The 12,636-nt window shown below is 49.2% G+C and overlaps 1 protein-coding gene across 1 annotated transcript in view; it reads right to left on the bottom strand.

Annotated features, from left to right (window-relative positions):
* Positions 1-219: 219 nt before the first annotated feature.
* Positions 220-12,636, bottom strand: part of EPHB2 (EPH receptor B2) — a 79,996-nt gene continuing 67,579 nt past the window's right edge. Inside the window, exons 10-15 of the mRNA XM_035119893.2 lie at positions 11,962-12,209; positions 9,566-9,781; positions 5,525-5,674; positions 3,880-4,073; positions 2,804-2,959; positions 220-2,451 (exon numbers count right to left, since the gene is read on the bottom strand). Coding sequence (XP_034975784.2) covers positions 2,343-2,451; positions 2,804-2,959; positions 3,880-4,073; positions 5,525-5,674; positions 9,566-9,781; positions 11,962-12,209 — 1,073 coding nt within the window. The 3' untranslated portion in view covers positions 220-2,342. The remainder of the gene's footprint in view (positions 2,452-2,803; positions 2,960-3,879; positions 4,074-5,524; positions 5,675-9,565; positions 9,782-11,961; positions 12,210-12,636) is intronic.

Consider the following 12,636-nt stretch of genomic DNA (forward strand, 5'->3'; position numbering starts at 1 on the left):
TTGAGCTCATTAGCTCTACTTTAATTCTTCATGACATCTGAATACTGGAAACCATGATTTGTTCAAAGCTGGAAACCAGGAGCCCACCTAGGACTCTAACCTTATTTTACGCAGCCTCGGACACCTCCAGAAGCTGCCCCATTCTTCTGCCCCATCAGAGTTCCCTTCTTCCTGTTCCCCCCCCACTCTCCCAGAGTTTTCCTCTCCTTCTGTGTACTTTCATGACCATTTGCACAATATTTAATTGATAAAAAATGAATCTATGCTTTTATTTGGGGATACGTTTTATTCTGGATTTGTCTTTAGTCTGGATCCCAGATTGTTCTCTCTAAGGTGAAACAAACCACAGTTCGCTAAAGTTTGGATGTCATGGGGAATTGTTACTACTTTAAAATTAGAAGCCAAAGTTTACAAACTCCTTCTGATTTGCATGAAAGAGGAAGCATTGCTCATTCATGTAGCAGATGTCTGCAATTTTCCATTATCCTGAACCAGGCCTTTGTCTCTCGAACCCAGAGAGATGAAAATTATGTGAGATGAAAAACTATTGGCACTGCTGGTTATCATTACCTTCTCCTACAGAAATAAGAGACCCCGAGCTAAGCAGAGTGACCCTTTCCAACCTGTGATCCCCCTGACAGTGGCATGGTGGGTTTCCAAACTATTCACAACTTTCCCTGTTCTTTGAACCTTCAGAAGGGCAGACTGAGTCAATGAGGATAGACTTTCTGCAAGGTTAAGCTCCAACCAACAGTCCTCCTCACAACCTGCCAGAGCTTGGCCATGGCAGGTCTGAGACCCACAATACCACCCATGTGCTGAGCACCAGCTGGGCTCCAACTTGTGGCTGCCAAGACTGAGATATGGGGCCTTGGGCTGGAGGTTAAAAGTCCTGCCGTGAGCCTTTCCTGACAAGGCTACAGGCTCCCCTGTTGTTGACCTACCTCCACTTTTGTTTCCAGTCTCCTCAGGATGCTCAAGGACAGTTGAGGGTGTGTCAGAGGACTTCAAGAACCATTGGCCCCATGCTCCTCCAGCCCTCTTAGATGTTTCTTCACTCCCAGCTGAATTTCTCAGTTTAAGGCCCCCTTGGAGCAATTCCCAGGTTGGTATCTTTTTGAAAACTATCACAACATCTCTGCACGAGATTCAGCAAGTGGTCCCCAATATGAAACAGCAGACAAGCCAACTAACTTTGAGACAACTGCTAAGGGATGACAAAGGACTTAGGAGCAGCCTGGCAGAACATGGGGAGGGGTTAGAGTGTGTCTGAAATGCTCACGGCCCCCTGGGAGTGCTCAGCCAGGAAGCTGTCCAGGAGGAGACAACAGAGTGTCCCTGGGGGAATAGAACAGTGGATTTGCCATCCCGTTTTCATTTTTTTTGTTAAAACAAAACAACTCGGCTCCCCCCAAAATAATAATTCCCCCCTCCCCCCACATCCCATTGTAAACAAAGTAGAAAAAGATGGAACAACGACAACCAGATGGAAATGCACATCAAATCTACAACATACTGCATGGAACGGGACGAGAGGGGCAGGGAGTTTCCCGCCGGAAGCAGGTCATTGGCAAACCATGAAGCCTTTCAAATGTCTTGTGCATATTGATATGTAGGAGCTGCCACCGGGAAGTGCAGCGTGCAGAGCCTCTAGGAGGCGCCGCTTGCAAAAACAGTCCCAGCGCAACAGAGACCAAGACCTCCGAAAGCCCCATGACTTTGCTTTCCCCAGTGTGGGGAAAAGATTCTCTTTCATACAGAGGAGGAGGTATGGGTGGGTGGGTGAGCTTCGCCTGGATCCAGTCCTTCAGAGGAAAGGAAGTTAAAAAGACGTGTCCATCTCTGAAGTCTGTGACTCTAGAGGTGACCCCATTACATGGGTGGAAAGTTTGCCGGCGCTTGTCCCCTCTTCGGTCCGCAGGTCTGCTGGCTGTTGTGGGAAGGGGAGGGCATGCCCAGCAACACATGCAGTTTTGTAACCTCCCCCCCCCCTCCCTGAAGACTTTCTGGTCCACTCTGTGCCCCAGGAGGTCCAACTCGTGCAAAGGTGGAGGGCGAAAGGGTCCCTCTGGATCCCTCCCCAGCTTGCTTGTCTCAGAGCCCTTAAAGAGAAATCCACTGCGGTTCTGTTTCATTTTAAAACATCCTTCTAAATAAGAGTCCTTCCTCTTCCCTTTTTTTCTGGATTCTTGAAGTCTGCAGCATCTTTGCCCTGTGGCTGCCCCTTCCCTGTAGCTGCTGTCTCCATGGGGGAGCATTAAGACCCGCCCAAGGGCTCAGACACACAGGGACAAAAGGGGAACAGGACCTTGAGGGAGAGGTGTGTGCAAGTACCCAGCTTCTCAAACCTCCACGGACTGGATTTGATTCATCTGTGCTCGCATCACCTGGATACTGTTCAGGATTTTCTTCTGGTGCCCAGCTAATGTGACCCCTACTCGCAGGATGTCCCTAGGGGAGGAGGAAAAAAAACCCACAGCAACAACAAGAGAGAAGCATTAGTGGCAGCAAAAATTGGGGGCACCGCACACTATTAATTATAAACTCAGTCATAGGATCATAGAGTTGGAAGGGACCATGAATCTCAACATGTGGTCTCCCATCTAGTTTGAAACCATACTGGACCCTGCTTAGCTTTGCTAAGTGGTCAGCCAAATGCCTTCGTGGGAAGCCTACAAGCAAGACCTGAGTGCGACAGCAACTCTCCCCACTTGTAATTCCCAACAACTAGTATTCAGAGGCATTGCTGAGAACATAGGCCTCATGGCTAGTACTCATCCACCTCTTCTCCCCTGGAACTTACTCCATGTTCATTTGGGACACCACATCGAAGTTGGTGAAGCCAGCACTGGCAAAGCTCTCCTTGTACTGCCCCATCTTGATGGCTTCAAGCCACTCGTCCACAGTATTGAAACTGGAATAGTCTGGAATGGTGCGGTCCAGTAAGGGGAGGTTAATCCTGGAGTTGAGGGGGTGGGGTGGGAGAGATTGCAACAAATGAGCAAAAGAAAAGATCTGGATTTGTTTGGCATGGGAGAAACCCACCCTGATCATTTTCACAAGGGAAGCGCCTAGCACCTGCTTTGCATGCAGAAGGTCCCAGGTTTAACCCCTGGCATCACCAGGTAGGGCTGGAAGACCCTCTTGGTTCAGGGAGATTATAAGACCTGACCCACATTCTTGGAAACTCTAATGATTCAGGGGCCATGATGTGCATGGTGTAGGACTTCAATGAGGACAGGTCCCAGGCTACTTTCTCAGGGGAGAACCCCGGGTGCTTCATTTGGGAGCCTTGTGGTCAGGGAATGCAGCTTGGCCACCACCCTGTGATTCAAAGGATGAGTCTCCTGCAGTGCCTCTTTCTTGCAAAAGGCAACAATGGCAAAAGAAGGCAATGGCCCTTTAGCCAACCAGGTAGTTCCCTCCTCCCCACCCAGGGGCTGGAGCTTGACACATTCCAGGAAGGATCAGCCTGCATAAGGCTTCAGTTGGCTCTGGCTCTCTATCCAGAGGTCTTCTCAGGCAGTTGCCTTTGCAGGACCCCTTGGAGCTGTCCAAGGTCCTGTAGGCTCCCTGCTTGACTTGGGCTCCTGACTACTAGACACCACCTGCCTCCCTTGTGAACCTCAAGCATCTTCAGCACTCAGCAGTAAAGCACTGCATGTAGGCATCCCTGACCCAAAGTGCCAGGCTCTGGGAAACCAGAAACCCATTTTAGCTTGGGTAAAATTCTGGAGCAGCCTTCCCCAACCTGCTGCCATCCAGAAGATGCTGAACTCCACTTCCCATCAACCCTAACCAGCATGGAGTGATGGGAGTTGTTGTCTAGTCAACATTTGGAGGGGCCGCAGATCCCCCACTGTGTGCCCTGCTCCCTACCCAGAGGAAAGGGGTGCCATGGCTTTCAGGCTGTTTGGGTTCCGGATCATCTTGTCCAAGGTGTTGACAATCTGTCCAAATTTGGGCCTGTGGTTACGGTCCTTCTGCCAGCAGTCCAACATGAGCTGGTGCAAGGCACTGGGGCAATCCATGGGTGGTGGGAGCCGATAATCTTGCTCAATGGCGTTTATTACCTGCAAGGGGGGGGGGGAAAAGCCCACATGCATCTTTTTGTCCTGTAGATGCTGACTGCTAGCCAACCACTGATGGCTAAAGGACACCGTTCTCATGGAAACAAATGTGACTTGAGAGTTCATTCACAGGTTCAGCCACAGCTTTCCCCTCCTTCGTTGTCTGAAGCGGCTCATTAATTGGCCACGTCAACAGACTTAATCCACATCCAAAGGGAAATATTGCCTAAGCATCCATCGGCCTTGACGTCTGACGGGCAAGGCTGCCGCTCCCAATCTGTAATTGGGGATGTGACAATGCACATTATGCACATGCAAATACACACACATGAATTTGCTCCACCCCCCCCCGGGAACTCCTCTCCTCTCCCCTCCCCCACCTACTACGCTAGCCGCACAAATGCCCTGCTAGAGACATGAGAGGCTCTCCCCTCTGCTGGTGTTCGCAGCCCGGGTCGAGGAGGCTAATCGGGGGTGAAGTTACTGAACGCTTTGCCCTTGCTGGAAAGATCACTGTCAATTAGCCAGCAATGGCTTCTGGGGTGGAGAGCTCCAGGGCTGGAGGAAGGGCAGGAGCACAGAGCAGAAGGAGCCGGTCAAGGAGAAAGGCTGGGAGCTGCTACGAACTGAGGCAGCTCCCTGAGACGATCATGTTCCTACAGGGGCAGGGATTTGACATCAGACTGAGAATGACAGCAGTCCACAGGCTGAGACAGAATGCCTCTCTTGGCTTATGATTATTATTAATACCCCGCCTATTCCTTAGACTGGGACTCAACATGGCTTACAGACAAAAATACAAACCACAGATAAAATACAAAAACATATAAAAGGCCATCACTAAATAATAATTAAACCTTGATAGAATTAAAACAATGCAGGGGGGGGGAATCTATCAAAATGCAGATATTAAAAACAGCACAGCACTATTAAATGCCCTTTCCTTAAAAACAAACAAACCATATAAGGCTTAATAAGTCATAACCAGCACTTTGAATTGTCCCCAGAAACAGACTGGCAGCCAAGTGGAATTTCAGCAAATCCCTGCCAGACCTCCATCCAACCTCTGCTTTTTGTTGTTGTTGTTTAGTCGTTTAGTCGTGTCTGACTCTTCGTGACCCCATGGACCAGAGCACGCCAGGCACTCCTGTCTTGCACTGCCTCCCGCAACCTCTGCTTAAAAACCTCCAAAAAGGAGAGCTGACCACCTTCTGGGGGAGTCAGCCAGCTCCACTGTCAAACAGCTCTTACCATCCGGAAGTTCTTCTTAATATTTAATAGGAATTTCCTTTCTCGTCATTTGAGTCCATTTGTTCAGGTCCTACCCTCTGGAGCACCAGAAAACCATCTTGTTCCATCTTCCACGTGACAGCCCTTCAGATATTTGAAGATGGCTACCCTATCATCTCTCAGTCTAAAGATACCCTGGTCCACCAGCAGTCCCTCATACTTACATCTTGGTTGGTCATGTCCCAGTACGGCCGCTCTCCATAGGACATCACCTCCCACATGACTATCCCGTAGCTCCACACGTCGCTTGCAGAAGTGAACTTTCGGTACTGGATGGCTTCCGGTGCTGTCCAACGGATCGGGATCTTTCCGCCCTGTAGTGGGGGTGGAGCACAGGGTTTCTCGCTTGGGTTGCTTGCATCAGCCCCAGCCAAGTGGAATGGCTGCTAATGGAGTCAGTGGGGAACAAGTAAATAAGAGTTAGCCCTAACCAACTTCTTGTAAGGAGGCTAGTATGTTGGCATAGGTCCAATTGCACCTGTACTCATACCTGGCAGCACCGCAGCACCATTAAGAAGAGGAGGAGAAGAAGAGTTTGGATTTGATATCCCGCTTTATCACTACCCAAAGGAGTCTCAAAGCGGCTAACAATCTCCTTTCCCCTCCTCCCCCACAACAGACACCCTGTGAGGTGGGTGGGGCTGAGAGACTTCAAAGAAGTGTCACCAGCCCAAGGTCACCCAGTAGCTGCATGTGGAGGAGCGGAGACGCGAACCTGGTTCCCCAGATTACGAGTATACTGCTCTTAACCACTGCACCACACTGGCTCTCACTCATTAATGCAAGTGTAAGTATCTCATCCCCTGACTCCTCAGTTGAATATTTCACCGGTTGATGAAGTGATAGCATTCAATGTGGGCTGCTGAGCCTAGGTTTCTTCAAGCAAGCAAGGCTACCACTAACCCAAGAATCCTCTCCATAAGATACTGGTTTGAAAACTATGGGAGTCACTCCATATATGTCCACTTGACTGCTTCAATCAGCAGAACTGGCACCAGTACAGGTGAAACATAATACCCATTCCGCGTTGGTAAGAAATCCTTATTTTAATGTGGCAGAATCTACACACTGGAACTCAGGCAGCTGCCTTCACCAGGGCCGGCCCACCCATGAGGCAAGGTAAGTGTCAGAGACTGGGCAGAGGAGGAGGAATGCTGGAGACCGCCTCCCCATCCTGACCCTTCCAGGGAGGAGGAAGAGGAAGACAGTATAGATTTACAACAGTGGATTGAAGGAGGTCACAGCTCAGAGGTAGATAAGGGGAAAAGTTGGGAAATAATGGGAGAGGAGGAGGAGGCAGAAGCGGAGTAGCAGATGACTGACACGTTGTCATTAGAAAGCACCCCAGACCCTCCGTCTCCCAGAACCCGGCGAGCCTTAAAAGTAGGAGAGCAAAGAGCTCAAAGACAGAGGGCATGTAACAGCACCCATAGGAGTGACGAATAAGGAAGTGGGAGAGACAGGTGTGTGTGGAGATTCACTTGGGACAACGCCATTATCCAAGAGGCTGGGTTCGATAGCCTTTCTCTGTAAAGATTGAAATAAAAAAGGATGGTAAGAAACCTTTCCTTGTCTTTATACTTTCCTGAGCAACCAGCCGGGAGCAACTGACAGCATCCTGGCAGTAAGGTGAATGCCTCAGGTGGCAGGATCTACAGGGACAGAAGCTCCGAATGTAGATCTTTATTGCCCCCTTGTTCCTGATTTAGACCTTCACTCGCCCCTTCTTCCCTAGTGGGGAAAGGGGTGCCATTTTGTGGTTTGCCTCTGGTGCCAAAATATCTTGGACTGACCCTGTACTCTTTTCAGTGCCTGCTAGAAACCGTTTTGTTTTGGTTTTTTTAAAAAAGACATGCCTACACAGACATGCAGAACATGGATGTGTATTTTGACATGTTGCTGATTTTACCTTTTGAATGTCTTAAAGGGCTGCTTTTGCACTTTTTACTGATAATTTCATTTTATCCTCTTTGCGAAACGCTTAGAGGTGCTGTTTTTCTCTTTACAATCAAGCGGCGCATAAAGTTTATGCAACAAAAGTGAATAAATACAATGAGAAGGGAGCTTTCGAGGCACGAGAGCAAGATAGAACTAGAACTCCCATGTTGAGATGCAGTCGGCTTTTGAATACTAAATGCTTGTGCGGGGGGAGGGGGACACCCCCTTTCTGTCCTGTTGGTAATGCTCCCCAGTGGCAACAAGTTGGGTACCGCTAGATACAGACATGCTGAATGAGGCAGATCTTTGCTCTCAATCCAGAAGGGTCCCCCCCCCAATATATTTCCTTATTTTCAAGGAAGGTCAGGAAAAATTAGGTTGCCTGTTTTCACTTTACCGATCCAGTTCTGTGACAGTACAGCGCCAGACCCCCACCCAGCGCTGTTCGCACCGACCAAATAAAAAATGCAACGGGAGAGGCTTCATTGCCAGCATCAGTGATGCTTCAGCAGCCTCGCTGATCATCAAAGAGGAAGAGCCATAAATTCTTAACACTGCCGTGCCGGGTCTGAGTTAAGAGGCCTTTGGCGAAGGCCATTTCTGTCTGCTGCAGAGAAAAGCCAGATTCCTGTGGAAGGTTGACCCAGATAAGGTGCCCCGTGACCCTTCCGACTCATCTCTCCAGAAGAAACTTCTTGTGTGTGTCTTCTCTCCTGTGCATGATTGGGCTGAGCAACTCACGCCATTGGGAGATGTCCCTGGCCTGCCCAGAGTCCTCTGATCCACTGTGCCAACTCTAGAAACAGTTTTCTTTGTGTTTTTATGGGAAGCATTTCTTGAACCATTTGCGCCAGGGGCGGGGAACCTTTTTGGCCCCACGGGCCAGAATCTCACCAAGATTCTGTCCTTGCGGGCCAAATTCGACAGGTGGAGGGAGGCTTCCACCTGCTAACCACATGATCTTACAACTACGCCATGTGCGAGGTGCTGCTAAATGAGTTGTGTTGCCCACCTCCCACATCATTTTAGCAGACTTCCATGGGGTTTTCTGCTAAAGCGATGAGTTGGAGATTCTGAAGTATACCTGTTCCCAGCTCCTTGTGGGCAATGGACACTTAGGTCCATTAATCTGAGTAGAACTCAGTTGAATAGCATCAGAATAGAACGCCCGTGATGAAGCGGTGGCAAGGCAATTTCTCAGGAGGGGAACATAAAGATGAGCTTGCTGGATCGGGCCAATGGCCCATCTCATCCAGCATCCTGTTGTTATGGTGGCCAACCAGCTGTCCGTGGGAAGCCAACAAGCAGGAATTGAGCACAAGAGTGCTCTCCCTTCTCCTGTGGTTTCCAGCAACCGGTATTTAGAAGCATTTCTGCCTCCAACTGTGAAGGCAAAGCATAACCATCATGGCTAGCAACCATTGATAGCCCTCTTCTCCATGAATTTAATCCTCTTTTAAAGCCCTCCAAGCTGGCCATCACTACCTCTTGTGGAAGTGAGTTCCATAGATGACCTATGCACTGCATGAAAAAGCCCTTTCTTTTATCTGTCCCAAATCTTCCAATTTTCAGCTTCATTGCATGCCCATGAGGTCTAGTGTTTATGAGAGAAGGGGGGGGGTTCTCTATCCACTTAAGTGTGGTGCATGTTTTTCCTCCCAGAGATTGACCACCCACCTGAACACCTGTCAGGGACTCGGCAGAGGAGGAATGGTGGAGACCGCCTGACCCTTCCAGAGAAGAAGAAGACAGTTCAGAATTACAACAGGGGCTTGAGGGAGGTCACAGCTCAAAGGCAGATGAAGGGGAAAGCTGGGAAATAATGGGAGAGGAGGAGGAGGAGGAGGAGGAGGAGGAGGAGGAGGAGGAGGAGGAGGAGGAGAAGGAAGAGGACACACCAGGGGGAGTGACAGCTGACGGACACGGTGTCTTTAGAAAGCATTCTAGAACCCCCCTCTCCCAGAACCTGGCGAGCCTTGAAAGTAGGAGAGCAAGGAGCTCAGAAGCAAAGGTCCCTCAGCGCCACCCATAGGGCAGTGATGACAAATGGGGAAGTGGCAGAAAAAGGGGGTGGAGAGTCACCTGGGACAACGCCATTATTCCAAGAGGCTGTGTTCCCAAGCCTCTCTCTGTAAATATTGAATAAAAAGCAGATGATAAGCACTTTTCCTGGTCTTATCCTGGTGCCGCCTGACACCACCTTGGAAACCACTGAGTTTCCCCTCCATCCTGCCTTCACCCCGGAAGGTTTCCTTCCTGTGTCTTACCAGGGCGCTGGTGTAGGTGGGATCTGAGGTGTCATCTTCCAGGAAGCGGGAGAGGCCAAAGTCCGAGACCTTGCAGACGAGGTTGCTGTTGACGAGGATGTTGCGAGCCGCCAGGTCACGATGGACGTAGTTCATGTCGGCCAGGTACTTCATGCCAGCGGCAATGCCCCGTAGCATCCCCACCAGCTGAATCACAGTGAACTGCCCGTCGTTTTGCTGCAGGGTAGAAGAGAAAAAGGTTGGCAGGGTCAAGTGGAGATCACGGTTGGATAAAAAGAGGTTTCAAGGAGAATTCAGGCCACCAAACCACCTGGCTAATCACCTTGGCTCATAGGATCAGAATTGTAGAGCTGCAAGGGACCCCAAGAGTCATCTAGTCCAACTCACTGCAATGCAGGAATCTTTTGGCCAATGTGGGACTCGAACCCACAACCTTGAGATTAAGAGTCTCATGCTCTTACAAAAATATATGTATATAGAACTATATATATATATATATAGAGAGAGAGAGAGAGAGAGAGAGAGAGAGAGAGAGAGAGAGAGAGAGAGGGAGAGAGGGAGAGGGAGAGAGAGAGAGAGAGAGAGAGAGAGAGAGAGAGAGAGAGAGAGAGAGCTGTAGCAATAACAAAGACAATCAAAAAATTTAAACGAATCCTCATGATAATTTATCAGATTTTTGGTGTGAATTTTTCCTATTATACACATTTATGTAAGTGGTTTTGACTGATACACACATTTCTGCAAGCCATTTCCCCTAATTTAATGTATTTCATAGAATCATGGGGTTGCAAGGGAACGCAAGGGGAATCAAGTCCAACTTCCTACAGTGGAGGAATCACAACTAAAGAATCCCTGATGGGTGGCCACCCAGCCTCTGTTTAAAAACTTCCAGTGAAGGAGAGCCCACCACCTTCCAAGGTATTCTGTTCCATTGTCAAATAGCTCTTGCCATCAAAAAGTTCTTCCTTATGTTTAGTTGTAATCTCCTTTCTTGTAATTTGAATCCACAGGTTTGGGTCCTCCCATCAAGAGATGCAGGAAACAAGCTTGCTCTGTCTTCCATGTGGCAGCCCTTGAGAAATTTGACGATTGCCCCAGAGACCTGAGCACTGCAGGTTGCTGCTCTTCAAGGGCTTTGCACTAATCAGACCCAGTCAGTTGGTTCCCTATCCAGAGGGTGCGGTGGGGAGGAAATTCTGTCTGACGACATTGTCCTCCAATATGCAGGAAACAAAACATGTACAACAGCTGCTCCTTGGGGAAGGAGGCTAACTTAGTGGTAGAGCATCTGCTTTACATGCAGAAGGTCCAAGGTTCAAATGGCACCTAAAGTAGGGCTAGGAGAGACCTTGGCTTGAGATCCCGAAGAGTTGCTGTCACTAGTGTGTAGACAGTACTGAACATGATGGGCCATAGGAAGTGACAGCTCCCTATGTTTCTATGCTCTCTTTGACTGCTTCCTACCACTCAGCTCTTAATACACTTGGTGGAGTGAGAGAATAGAGCAGCTGTTCTCAACCTTGAGTCCCCAGGTGTTGTTGGACTACAACTCCCATCACCACAAGCTAAGAGGACCTGTGGCCAAGGATGATGGGAGTTGCAGTCTAACACTATCTGTGGACCCAAGGCTGAGAAAAGATGGTATAGATTAAGGATCCACATGGGTGGGAGGTAGGGAGGGGAGGGGTTAGATTGCTGTTTGTATGATCTTGTACGGCCCTACATGGAGGTGGGTGAGTGATCTGTTTGTAAATTATGCTTAATGAGAACAGGGGGCTGTCTCCAACTAAGCCCTACACAGAGTGGACCCATGGAAGCGAGTGGACCTAAGTTAGTCATGTCCCTTAAGTACAACAGATCTGCTCTTACTACTAGCATTAGGTGCAACCCAGAGACTTTGTGTGCAGATGCAACATCGATTCCATTTATTTTGTTTAGCTGTTAATGATGTTTACATGTGGAATTTTAATTGTATTTTGGTTTTCGATTTACATTTGCAATGCTTTTCTTCAATGTTTAAGCACCTGCTTCGCATTCTCACTAATTATGCTGCTTTAAATGTGCTTCTCCACTCTCTTTTTGTATCCGGTTCTCATATGTAGTGTTTCATTTTGAAATATTGTAATGTTCAATTTGATCGGTTAAGCAAGGTTGCAGGTGGAATAGAAATGATTTAAACGGATAGAAAAAAAAGGGAGTCAACGTGATGACATATTTAGCCCCTTTTCAGCTGATACCCACCTCGCCCACAATTCCAATTGTGTGTGTTTGTCACCTGCTTTTGTGCATCTCTCTTCCAGGTCTTCAGAGAGGCTCACAAAGAGGGCAGCTGCTTCCATGAGGAACCTCTCCCCAGTCATTGGACCCACTCCCAGCCTCCCCCATTAACAGCGTACCCGTAGGAAGGAATCCAACGAGCCGTTCTCCATGAATTCAGTAACGATCATGACAGGGGGGCTCTTGGTGACCACCCCCTCCAGGTGGATGACGTTGGGGTGGTCAAACTGGCCCATGATGCTGGCCTCGCTCAGGAAGTCCCGCCGCTGCTTCTCGGTATAGCCAGATTTCAGCGTCTTGATGGCCACAAAGCTCTCCCTCTTGCCTGGAAGCTTGAGGTGGCCGCTGCATACCTCGCCAAACTCCCCTAGGGTGGAAAACAGGGTGTAGGAAACAAGAGCGCCCTATGTTTCTGAGCTTCGGGAGTGGGTGGGGGAGAGACAGCGGTTACCTCCCACTGTTCCCCATTTCCCCGCACCCACCCCCAGTTCAAAAGCAAGGCACGATCCCTCCCTCGGTCAGAGCCACCCATGGGAAGGTGAGGCACCCACACTGACTGGGCCTAAGGCTGCGCCAAGCGCCTTCCCTCATTTCTTAGCATCCTTGGATCGTAGAGTTGGAAAGGACCCAAAGAAGCATGTAGGCCAACCCAATCACATCCCAATAAAATGGGGCCATTTATGCAGTTTTGACAGAGGTGGGGAGGGGGGTTGTTGAGAAACTCTTTGGCGCTTTTCCTGGTTGGTGATTGTTATTCCCCTGCCCAAAAAAGGGAATGTCCTAAAGTTAGCAAT

Source organism: Zootoca vivipara, chromosome 6 (genome assembly GCF_963506605.1).
Source record: "Zootoca vivipara chromosome 6, rZooViv1.1, whole genome shotgun sequence".
Classification (NCBI taxonomy): Eukaryota; Metazoa; Chordata; class Lepidosauria; order Squamata; family Lacertidae; genus Zootoca; species Zootoca vivipara.